Source organism: Castor canadensis, chromosome 7 (assembly GCF_047511655.1).
Source record: "Castor canadensis chromosome 7, mCasCan1.hap1v2, whole genome shotgun sequence".
NCBI lineage: Eukaryota > Metazoa > Chordata > Mammalia > Rodentia > Castoridae > Castor > Castor canadensis.
The window spans coordinates 144,456,693-144,469,995 of NC_133392.1; the positions used below are offsets into that span (position 1 = coordinate 144,456,693).

At 37.1% G+C, this 13,303-nt stretch overlaps 1 protein-coding gene across 1 annotated transcript in view; it reads right to left on the minus strand.

Annotated features, from left to right (window-relative positions):
* Maco1 (macoilin 1) overlaps positions 1–13,303 on the minus strand; it is a 50,235-nt gene that overhangs the window by 31,192 nt on the left and 5,740 nt on the right. The window contains exons 2-3 of the mRNA XM_020158762.2: positions 2,515–2,656; positions 1,013–1,139 (exon numbers count right to left, since the gene is read on the minus strand). Of these exons, the coding sequence (XP_020014351.1) occupies positions 1,013–1,139; positions 2,515–2,656 (269 nt within the window). The remainder of the gene's footprint in view (positions 1–1,012; positions 1,140–2,514; positions 2,657–13,303) is intronic.

A 13,303-nucleotide genomic window follows, 5' to 3' on the forward strand; every position in this document is an offset into this window, starting at 1 on the left:
GGTGCATGTCATGTTCAGGTTTTCACAGTGGGTTGGAACTGTCAAAATATCTCATTTGATCTTGGTTTGAAATTAACAGTGCAGCTCTAAGAAGAAGGGAAGTGACTGTGAAGCCCTTCGCTAGTTAGAACATACATGAAATATAGTACACAGAACCACTAAAAACTAGGGAGAGTAGGATGGTGAGAATGCTTAAAATGCCATATGAGGAAAAGCATATGAAATCAGAGATGTTTTTGCCTACAGAAAAGAAGATATGACAGGGTTTTCAGAACTCTAAAATATGGTAAACTGGGAGGAGATTACACTCATTCAGAATGTTCATCTTGTGGAGGTTGAATGTTTTGGTTTGAGGGGATGGTCCATAGACCCCTTGAAACTATAGGACAAAGTTTTGTATATTCCCATACATTTTTCTAGGAAAAGCCTTTTTGGATTCTCTAAGAATCAGTGAGCCCCGAAACAGTTAAGTCATACTGAGTTAAAAGTATAAGGAGGACGCTTTTGGCTCAGTATGAAGAACAACTTTCTATTATAGCAGCCAAAACATGGTATACAGTGAGTGGCAGAAAATGGCAGATAGGTTCCATGTAGGTACCTGTAGGTTTTCTCTATCTGCCAGGGATGCTCTGGGAATTATTGTGTCAAATTATGCAGTCACCAAAATGACCTCTGACATTCCTCTCAATACTGAAATGCTATGAATATTTTTCTCATTTGGCACATGGCTGTCTTCAACTATTCCAAAACAGCAATCACTTCAACTTAAAAAAAAAAAACAAAAAAAAAAACCAGAATATTTTTGTAACAAAAGTTGAAATGCCTACAGTAGAGATATCAAATTACAAAAGCTTAGGTTTTTCATTCATATAATGAAAAAAATTACATCTGTAGGGAAAGGCAACTTTAAAATGTCTACATAAACTCAACTCTAGGTAATTTTTTCAAAGAAATCGCATTTTGAAAACTTGAGTCGCGATTTCTGTCCACGTAGGAAACCATTAGGACTTACCTGTGTGCCACACGTACTGAACCCACACATATGTGCTAGCAGCGAAAAAAAGCCATTGTATGGGAATGAAGAGCAGACATATTATATTTGATGTAAACGCTACACAAACGAAAAATACTGAGAAGGCCTAAAGGGAAAAACAAAACAAAATAAAAACATACCTTAGAACTTGTTATTTTCAAGCATAGGTTATTAAAAGCTTACTGAACAAAATTACTGAACACAGAACAAGTTAACAAGGGGAAATTTTAAACATTTAAAATCTACCATATGAAAAGCAGTGTTAATTCAACATTAAAGAGTAATATTATAGTTTTTAAATCTGAAGACAAACTGGACCAGAACAAACTGAGGCTGGACCACAGTAAACTCATATGGATCCTAAAGTGGGTCACCTGAAAGAACAAGAATTTTCTCTCTTTTTTTTGGTGATACTAGGGTTGAACTCAGGGCCTCATGCTTGCTAGGCAGGTGCTCTACTGCTTGAATTATTCCACTAGCCCAACTTATTTTCTGTCAAAAGTAAGTTGAGTTTTTGTTTGGGGTCTTCAAAAATAATTTTATCAAGAGAAATGCTAAATATTATAATTTCATATTTTATATAGATTGTTCACCTGAAATATAATAAATTAATCAAAATAAAAGTGTATCTTTTGCCACTGGAAAAAAAAAAGAATTTTTAACACAGAAAAGCTCCCTTTTTCTTCCTATCCATTTCCTAAAGAGTTTTCATGGGGTCTTTGAGGTCAAAACTATTCTCATAATAGGATTAAGGAGTTATTTGCCTTTTGTACACTCGTTCACTAATAAGTATGATGGAATTGTCTAGAAGTTACATTACATGTGATATCAAAATACACTGAGTTCAGAGGCAGTTATGAAGTCTAGCTACTTTCTATGGACATTAGAGAAATTTGAATAAATGGAGCCACTCTTCTACATTTTTTTTGAAAACGTGGTTATTTTTCATCTAAAAATATACTTTATACTAACACGTGAAAATGTTATTTTTCACTGAATTAATAAATATGTATTTGTATATTTTGTTTTAATTTCTAGTCTAGAAAATACAGATAGATGTAACCCACATTAACAAAGAATGTAAAAGGGTCTGGAGATCAAAGTTGAGAATCATTGCTCTAACTTTACTTCAGTAGCTAACCTAGTAGTAGGGACTCCAGAAGCACTTCAGAATAAGACTCGGCAATTATTGCTTCCTCCACTACTATCTTCTCCCTACCGTAGTCCTCCACCCAATCCCTTCTTTCCACTGGAATGAGAGAGGAGGGAAAATAGAACAATTCCATCAGTGAGTAGGTTTAGACAAAACAGCTTAAGAGGCCAGTTTCAGTCCATAGACCCTATCAACTCATCCTAATACCATCACCTTAGTATCATTAATAAACTCACTTGAAACAGGTTACTATCGGCTATTGAAGATTTTCTAAGAAGAGTAATTAAATCTCTCATAGTTGAAAAGCATGTATTATTAGTATACATACCAGTCCCTGATATCTGAAGGAATCAAAGACGCTTCTGAGGAATAGCCAGAATGGCCACAGGTATTCAAATCTGAACTCCAGAACAAAATCTGCCAGGAGGACAAGTGCCCACACTACCAGGAATTTCAGGTATAAAAATGTGCTGTAAAAAAAAATTAATTCAAGGTCATTTTTGAAGAACTAGAAATAGGAAACACACTGTTTCTGTTTAAAAGGGACAAAAAAATAACTTCATTTACCACGAATACAATGAAGATAAAGAGATGCTGCTGTGGCCCATACAATTTTTAAAAGCTCTGGTGTTCATTCTGAGACTCGCAACTATCAGCTATGATGACCAGAAATGCTTAATTCCATTTAAGATGGAAAAAAACCATCTAAATCTTACCACTATTTTAAAAATGTTCTAAGTGTCTAACTTTAAAATACTGCAACTCTCAAAATTACAGCTTTCAAGCTGTTCTTCATTAGAAGAAAATGTCACAGTTGAAAGACTTCAAATGTGCTGCTTCCCCACCCTCTACATCTGCTTGAGAGTCTTTGAAATTCTTGATGCACACCCATACATGCTTGAAGAATTCCATCTTTTTTCCCTTCTCCCCTTGCCTCTCTACATAGAATTCATCTGCATTAACTAAACAAAAACCAAATGACTTCCCAAAATAGTCAGAAACCAACTTAGAGAGCAAATGCCAATCACTACCAAGGACTCTGAGAGCACAAAACTGTCCATTAAAGAAAAAAAATCTTTAAGCACACCAGCCTTATTCCAGCTAAAATGTAAATGTGTGCTCCTTGTTTCCCCTGGACTTATGTTAAACAGACACACTATGACAAGCCAGTGAGGACACATATGTAACCAACGCACTAAGCTCAAAATGAGGTAAGGACATAGATGAAAAATTCTTTTTCATACGATCTGAAAGTCTATTTTTCCAGCTCATTAGTTGCACAATGAATAACAGAAGCCTTCTGATCCCACCTATTAATAAATCCCTATTTCTATGTTCCCAATTCTACCAATTCTGGAGCAGGTCAAATTTAAAGTGTTAAAAAACGTGTTTAAACAAGGTGTGGTACTCTATGCCTATAATCCTGGCACTGGGGAAGAAGGCTGAGGCAGGAGGATCAAAAATTCATGGCCAGCCTGGGCTACCTAAATAGCCAGAGAGATTCTGCCTCAACCTACCAAGAGCCGGAGGTGTAGCTTCATGGTACAGCACTTGCCTAGCATGTACAAGACCCTGGTTTTGATCAACCAATATTTTGGTAAAAGCTAAAATCTGCATATATACTAAAAGTAAAGTAATATGTGAAAGGATAAGTGAATTTTATAGCATATTCATATGGAGAAATACTATTCAGCACTAAAAAGGCAGGAACTACTGATATAGGCCACATGCAGGAAACTAAAAATTATCCCAGAAGAGTGGCTTACACCTGTAATCCTAGCTACTTGAGAAGCTGAGATGGGGAGGATGGCAGTTTAAGGACAGCGCAGGCAAATACTTCGAAAACCCCATGTGCAAAATAACCGAGCAAAATGGACTGCAGTTATGGCTCAAGTGGAGGCCCTGAGTTCAAACCCTAGTACTGAAAAAAATTATTCCAGAAGAAACTGGACAAAAACACAGAATGTATGATTCTACATAAATAAAACTCCAGGAGATACTAACTAACCAAGAAAGTAGAGCAGTAGGTGCCTTGGGGGACAGAGAGGGAATGAAAGGGGGAAAGAGGAACCTTGTAGGGGTAGTGCATATGTCCTTTAAATTGGTTCTATTGATGAGCCCTCTAGGAACAACTAAATATGGGCAATTCATAGCACATCAATTAATACCTCCATAAAGCTTGAAAAAAAATAAAACCTTGACAAATCATATAGTACAAGCTTAAACAAAAGAACTATGGACTCAAGAAATTAAAAAAGTTTCGAGGGCTGGGGGTATGGCTCAAGTTCAAACCCTGACCAAAAAAAAAAAAAAGGTTCAAGTAGGAAGATAACCACTAGGACAAAACCAGAAATAAATATTTCTAAGTAAAAACAGATATTTACACACAACTAAGTAACTATGAAAACAACCAACATAGTAACAGTCAATGTTGTAAAGCAGATGTTCTCAAAGTGAATCCTGAGCAACAGAGCTGCTTCTAAGGGAAGTGAGGTAAAAACTATTTTATCATCTTAATAGCAAGGTGCTACTCTGCCTTTTTAATTCTAATTCTCTGTACATAGTGACCTTTTCCAGAGGCTACATGATATAATTATATCAAACATTAAATGCAGAAACAGACAGGAAAAGCCAGCTGCCTTCAGTAAGTCCATCATTAAAAAGAACTGCAAAAGCAGTAAAAAAAAAAAAAATTCTAAAACATATAGTTTGAGTTGGAGTCAGTGACTACTACACCTGTAATCCAAGCTACTCTGGAGGTGGACAACGGGAGTTCACGAGCTCCCATCTCAATCCATAAAAGCTGGGCAAGGTTGTGTCTGCCTGTCATCCTAGCTAGCAGGAGGTATAAAATAGGAAGCTAGGGATTCTGGCCAGTCGGGCACAGACATGAAACCCTGCTAGAAAATAACTACATTTCAACATCCAATACTGATGTGCTGTGATCAAATTAGCTGTTTGAATAAATAAATACCAACAAAGACCAAGATTTTGGGCCAGGAATGGTGGTGCATACCTGTAATCCAGGTAAATGGGAGACCACAGGTAGGAGGACTGAGGTCCAAGACCAGTCTTGGGCAAAAAGTACAAATTGGAAATCAGCCTGGGCTACTAGTAAGATTCTGTCTCAAAAAAGTCAAAGGGGAAAAGCATGAGGCTGCAGGTTATCTCAGTGGTAGGGTGCTTGTCTAAAGCATACAAAATCCTGAGGTCCAGTCCCAGAACTGCCCTCTCCCCAAAAAAGGCACGAAAATACATTTTTTCCTGATAAATCCTTTTTCTCATGGGACTATCTCTGGACTGTTGGTGAATGAAACATGATGGGTACCTCATGTCTAGTCATTATCATTCCCAGGTGGAAAGGAACAGTTCTACCAACTGCTTTCTGCACAAAATGCCCCCAAGGCATGGCAGGCTAACTGGCACCACTCCATTTCAATATGTAGATAGCATTATCCAAAGAATGGCAGCCTGTTGAATGCTTTTTAATAATTCAATCATTTAAACCTAAGGCAATATAAAAATGATCATCTTTGTTAAGTGACTATTCTTTTTCAATTCTGTAACTTTAAGCGTGGGGGGGTTATTTTTTATACATTTCGTTTTCAAGCAACTTTCATAACTTTGATGTTTCTTGGCACCCAGTTCTTCCTGGATCTCAGTAAGAAGTAAAGATATCTAAGGAAATTTGATCTTCACAAAACATATGCCATACCCTAGGTTCTCCTCAGGCTTCCCCTTCAGGTGGCCCACCTTTAAAACCAAAAGAGACAACCTAATTAACAAAGCTGATTTTCTCTAGAAGTAATCTTGAATTCTATTGAGTCATTTCAGTCTTACAGAGTTTTAGAAAGATTAAGAAAGCTATCTGACTCGGTATTCACTTAGCTGTCTATCTCAGTAAAGCATGCCTCTTATCCTTCTGTAGGTTCCTGTACAAAAGTTAACAGATGGGTAATCTGAAATGACTGTTCATCAGTGTAGAAACCCTGACTGATTCCTGTCCATTCATATTCTGAGAGATTTTGCCAAATTAAAAAAAGATGATATTCTAAAGGGGGATCTAAGCCACTAGGGTGCTCTAAAATATTTATTTTAAACCATGATGAAAATGATTAAATATAAAATATTTGGGGGCTGGTGGAATGGCTCAAGTGGTAGAGCTCCTGCCTAGCAAGTGTGGGGCCCTGAGTTCAAATCCCAGTAACACCAAATAAATAAATAAAATAAATACTTTTATCCATGTGGCTTATTATAGAATTGCCACTCACATCATGCTATTTTAAAGATTCTTATTCCAAATAAATTTGCTAATAATTATAAAGTATCTTGAAAAATGTATAAAGCATAACTGCAAAAATTATAATTTCCAAATTTACATAATTAGAATAAGGACAGACCAATAACATCTTTTGACAGTCTTGTAAGCTTCTATTCTAGGTGCCAATGAAATAAAGAAAAGGCATATGCAATTATTAGACTTAAAGTAGATACTAGCTCAAAGGCATATGCAATTATTAGGCTCAAAGTAGATACTAGCTGTAAGGGTTTTTAATTCTATTCTTAGCCAAGCCATTTACAACCTTTTCCTACCTGAATCCTTTAAGATTCATCTATGGATTAATCACCTATGATTAGTGAAAAATAGTATTAAACATTCTTCTTCCAAGTGCAGAGCACCTTTTCTCCAGTACCCCAGCTGCTTGTTGCCTAGGTCATTTTCTAGAGCCCATATAACTACCATGGAATGACTACCAATCCTCAGTGCCTGACCTTTTCCCCAGGTAACTATGGCCATTTAGTTCACTTGGTCCTTGCCACAGAAATGAGTCTGTGCTAGTAGCCATCTCTCTCAATCCTAGCTTTCTTGTCCTCTTGGTAATGGCAACCGTGAATCACTTTTAGCATTCAGTATGTGGTACAATACAATACTTCCTACACCTAGCCCCTTTGTCTTCTCTGTTACCCAGGACCTTTCCCTACTAGACAGCGCCTCTAGAGTATTTGTCCAGCTCCTCATCTGGCTTGCAATCCTACTAAAGTCCCACACTAACTATTTGTAATTACAGTCTTGCTACTCAAAGTATGGTCCACAGACCAGCAGCATCATATTCATACAGGAATTTTAAAGAAAAGCAGAATTTCGGGACCCACTTCAGCCCTATCTAAGCTTGTGTTTTAACCAGGTCCTAGGCCATTTATGCATACATTAAAATTTGAGAAGAACTGGTGCTATGCCATGGTTTTATTTGAATGTCTTCTCTGAAACTCATGTTGAAACTTAATCCTTAAATTCAAATATTGATGGTATTTGAAGGTGGGGCTTTTGGAAGATAAAGTCATCAGACTGGGTTCCCCATGGGTTCCCCATGACAGGGCTGGTAACTTCATAAGGAGAGGAAAAGCCAAGCTCAGTGGTTTGTGCCTATAATCTCAGCTACTTGGGAAAATGAGGCAGGAAATATTGAGCTCAATATCAGCCTAGGGAACATAGTGAAACCTCATCTCAAAAAAGAAGAGGAAGAAAGACCTGAGCTGACACATACTTGCTCTGTCTTACCATGTAATACCCTCCACCATGTTATAATGCGGCAGGAAGAGCCTTACCAGACGTCAAGCAGATGCTGGTATCATGTTCTTGGACTTCTCAGCCTTCAAAACCATAAGAAATAAACTTCTTTATAAGTTGCTCAGTCTCAAGCATTCAGTTATAGCAAAGAAAATGGACTAAGACAACACTCTGTCATGGAATTTTCACTGAAGTCCACAAGGTCTCAGAAAGAAAACTGTCAGAACAGATAATCAGTACTCATCTCCAAACTGTTGCCTGTCCTCCCCTCAACTGTTCAGGGTTAGTTCTTCCATTTTTCTCCAATTCTTTCTGACTCACAGAGAAGAGCTCTCCATAAGTAAAGTTAAAACTAAATGAAGCACTTCCATTGCTAACTCATCCTTAAGCACACAGCATAAGCATCCCATCACTTCCTCAAGAAAGTACCCTTAATCCCAGGGTGAATGCTGGACCCTGCTAGATGCTTGCATAGGATCCTGTACTGTAAGAACATTTAACCACTATTATAATTAAATATTATTTTGTGTAATTCACTGTTTACATGTGAAGTCCACATAAGGAAATGAGCTGCCCACTTATAAGTGTTACCCAACTTATGCCCTCACTGCTCAGCATAGCACCTGGCACCCTACACTACAGGAAATCAACTTTTCCCGCTTATTTGTTGAGTGAATGGCGTGTCGTGCACAAGAATGTTTAGGGCTGACAATGAAGACAGAAGGCGAGGTGGTGCCCAGGTGACTTGGAAAGGTATCTAAACAAAGCAACAAATACAGCAACAAAAACACTGTTTTGCTGAAATGCAGTTTCTGTATGAAGGATTACCATGCACCTGCTCCCCATCTGTTCTGTTTTTCTCTAGGAAGAAACAAATCTAATCCATCTTGTTCTATATGCCAAACTATCATTCCCTTTGACCCACCTGCCACTGGCTCTGATTACAGCAATGGTTCTAAAGTGTCTTCTAGTAAGCCAGACAATAAAGATACACAAAATGTAAAACCATGCCTCTCTTCTCAGTTGAATGAACTAATATTTTAAATCTTTGTTTTAATTTTTAATATAGTAAATACTGATAAGTATAACTCATATAAGCCAAAATTGTTTGAAGATATTAATCATGTAAGACTGTAAAGAGATCCTGAAGCAAAATAAATAAACTGAGAAATGACAGATGATAAAAAGTAGTGGGCAAGCCTCAAAATAAAATGGACCAAAACCACTGCTGCCTTCTCCTTCTGCAAGTATATCCTGTATAAAACCCAGAGTAGGGGAGAGGCTGAGAAGATCCAAGCTGTTCCACATTTCTCTTTTCTATTCTAGGCTTCCCTGAGACTACAGAGGGAGCCTTTCAGGAGTCAATTACACACACACACACACACCCTGCATACCCAGGCTCACATGCGTACATACACAGCCACTGCAACCACAAATCTAATAGTGTGAGTATATATAACTTAAAGGAAAAAAAAAACCTAGAACAAAAAAGCTTTCATTGTGGGCACTGGTGATTCACACCTATAATCCTAGCTGCTTAAGAGACTGAGATCAAAAGAATCACGGTTCAAGTTCAGCCTAGGCAAATAGTTTGTGAGACTCATGGCCCCCCCACCCGGCAATTTCCAAAACAACCAGAGCAAGAGGGACTGGAAGTGCGGCTCAAGCGGGAGAGCACCTGCTTTGCAAGTGTGAAATGCTGAGTTCAAACCACAATCCCACCAAAAAAAAAAAAAAAAAAAAAAAAAGATAGTACATTTTTATAAAGGACTATGTAGACAACAGAGATATCAAGGACAGGTATTGTATCCTCATGCAAGTGGAGAGTTAGGAATTTTAGAATTTCTGCTTCAATAACACTTTTTTTTAGGGGGCACTGGGATTTGAACTCATGGCTTCACACTTGCTAGGCAGGAGCTCTACTGCTTGAGCCAAGCCTCTGGCCTCATAACATTTTTAGCTGTGGGACAGAGAGAAGGAAAGAAGCAAAATAGGAGACAGAAAACAATGTATAAGTTGTTAAAAAAAAAAACTATGTTGACATTGTATAAACATTAGAAATCCATTTATAAGTGAATCAAATATTTCTATCAATAGCAATAATCTACTTAATCATATCTCACATTTATATCACACTTCTAATTTTTCCAAATGCTCTCATATTAATGATCTCATTTTATTCTCCCAACGGTGAAGAAGGCCGAACAGTCACTGTCATTTTACAGGAAAGAAACTTGAGGAACAGGGAGCTAACAGTCTCTAGGGCACTGTTGAAAGCACTCAAAAAGAGATGCCAGGAGAATGTAGAGTGCTCACTCTGCACGGAACCTTGTGCTGCAGCTAAATTGAATGCTGTGAATCTCTGTAAAGAAGTGAATATGTAAGATAAATCCTATTTTTGTTAAGAAATACACATTCTTGTTTATATCGAAGAAAAGAGAAGCCACATTTATTTATAAATTAAATTACTAAGAGCTTTTATGTATACGTGTGTGTGTGTGTGTGTGTGTGTGTGTGTGTGTGTGTGTATGTATATATAAAACTTTTTTTGGGGTGGTACTGGGGCTTGAACTTGGGGCCTCACACTTGCTAAGCGGGCACTCTATAGCTTGAGCCACTCCACCAGTCATGTATTATTCTTCTTTACTGTCAAATTGCTTTAATTTTTTTAAACAAGCATGTGTTATTTATCCTGAACCATTTGAGCCACTTGGCCAGTCTGTCCTGAACCATTTGAAAATAAAAATTGCATACATAATGCTCCTTTATCCTTAAATTTCTCTAAAACAAGGAAATTCTCTTATATAACTATAATATAATTATCAAAATCAAGAATTTAACATTAAGCTGGCAGAGTGGCTCAAGTGATAAAGTGCCTGCCTAGTAAGCATGAAGCCCTGAATTCAAATCCTAGTACCACAAAAAAAATTAACATTAATATAGTACTATTATCTGAACTCTAGTCCTTATCAAATTTCAGTAATTACCTCACTAATGTCCTTAAAAGAGGTAGATAAATCAATCAATTGATCAATCAATCTCGGTCCCAGATCACATATTCTAATTTTTTAATTTAACAGAGGAAAGAGTCCTATTTTAAGAAGGAGAAAAAGATTAATGGCATTGGCCAAGACACTCCTGCAGGTTTTTTTTTTTTTTTTTTTTTTTTTTTGGTGGTACTGGGGTTTGAACTCAGAATGTTGCATTTTCTAGGCAGGCACCTCTACCACTTGAGCCACTCTGCCAGCCCCGCCAAGACACTCCTGATACTTCTTCCCTTGGAAAATGAAAATGATGCTAGCTCTATATGTAGTGGAGAATGAGAAGATCATACAAATTATGACACATAAGCACCACAATGGATGAGGTGACACAATAAACAAAAAGAGGAGACTCCGGAATTAGATTTGGGTCTCCTTCAAGCAATAAAACCTCTGCAACCTTAGTTTCTTCACCTGAGAAACAAACTAATACCCTTACTAAGACCAAATAAGATAATGAGGATAAAAATATACTAACAATACTAGTAACAGCAAACATTTTTTTGAGCAATAGGTGTTTATTGGGCATCACTTTCCAAGATCCCTAGTGGATGCCTGAAACCTTGGATAGTGCTGAATCCTACGTATACTATGTTTTTTCCTATACGTATATACCTATGATAAAGGTTAATTTATAAATTAGGCACAGTAAGCCAGGTACCAGTGGCTCATGCCTGTAATCCTAGCTACTCAGGAGGCAGAGATCAGGAGGATCTCAGTTCAAAGCCAGCCCAGGCAAATAGTTCATAAGACCCTATCTCAAAAACCCTTCACAAAAATGGGCTGGTGGAGTGGCTCAAGTGGTAGAGTACCTCCTTTGCAAGCATGAGACCCTGGGTTCAAATTCCTGTATCATGAAAAAATACTAATAATAAATAGAACTATAAAAATTACTTCCTGGATAATTTATGAATTGTTTATTTTTGGAATTTTCCATTAAATATTTTTTCATCTGCAGTTATCCATGAGTAGCTGGAACTATGGAAAGTGAAATGGGGGAAAAGGGACTGTTATATCTTTGTAACTACCCCATACAATAGATATTACCCTCATGGCACAGATGAGAACACCGAGGGTTAAAATAGGTAGATGACTTGTTCAAGATCACACAACCCACGTCAGAGACAGTATCTGAATTCATGTCTTAGGACTCCAAAGCCACATGCTTATCTATCACATTTAGTAGTCTCATTCTGTTAGGTGCTCAATAAATATTTTCTTTATAATTCCCTCTATGTGTTTATGTAAGTTACATAATTCTTTAATTCTCCAAGAGAGCCAAGGTTTTATTCTTTAAAAAAATAGCAGATGTGCCTTATGAGAATAAACCCTCTGTATCTTAATTCACAAACTTCCAATTTATAAACTTAATTTGTAAACACACTATGAAACACTGCATACATTTTTAAAATTAAACCTTTTGTTTTGTTTGTAATGCTAGGGATCAAACCCAGGAACTTGCATATGCTAGGCAAGCACCTTACCATTAAACTATAGCTCCAGCCTTTAAATTAAATTAAACATTCTCTATTGAAATAACTATGGCACAAAAGATGGAACAACTCAAGTCCAAGTTACAACAATATTCGCACTTTTATAATGGACATCATTTCAGAGAAACATGTATTTTTATTGTACCTAAAAAGACAGAACTCATTTTTTAATAAAGTCACAAGTACAACGAGCTACGAGCAATACTTCAGTGATCTTTGAAAAAAGTGAGAAACCAATTCATTACATCTGAGAAGGACTCAAGCTTCAGTGTTTCTCTCATCTGAAACAGGAATTCTTGTCTTAACCATGAACATACATTCTCCCCAGTTTTCAAGTATCCTTGCTACAAGACAGGCAGAGTATTCACTTCAGTAGTGAGCCTCTTATTTGCTCTTTAAAAGTGTATGAAGATGAGCAAAGCAATAATATAATATAATTTAAAAACAGAGCAAGATTAGCTCCAGCCACCACTTTTGTGCTGGGATCACAAAAGCTCAAATGCATCAGTGATACACATGGATATATCTAAAGTTCACTAGCTGCACCATACCAATCCACTAAATGCAAAGTCTCTAAAAAAGAAAAGGCAACAGAAGAGTTAGGGTGAGGAATGTGTTACTTCTGATGTCACAAGGCTATGACTCAAAGTAAGCACGTTGTCCTGCAGGGCAGCAAAGAAAAGAATACAAAGGAATAAAGGCCAATGCTAAGAAAGGGCTAGGTTTCAAATGACAGGTACCTTAGAAGTCTGATGAGCTGAGTTCAATCTGATATCAATTAAACTAAATGTCAAATTAGAGATGTTCAGTCTCAAAGAATATTATCTAACAGTTTATTAATTTTTTTTAGTTTCCATTGCCAGGACACATGTGCCTGAAGGTGAGAGAGATTATGAGGAAAAAGTCTAGCAAAAGTTAACGCGTTTTACTTGGGATGATGAAATCAGGAGGATCATAGTTTGAGGCAGCCCAAGCAAATAGTTAGCAAGACCCCATCTCTAAAATAACCAGAGC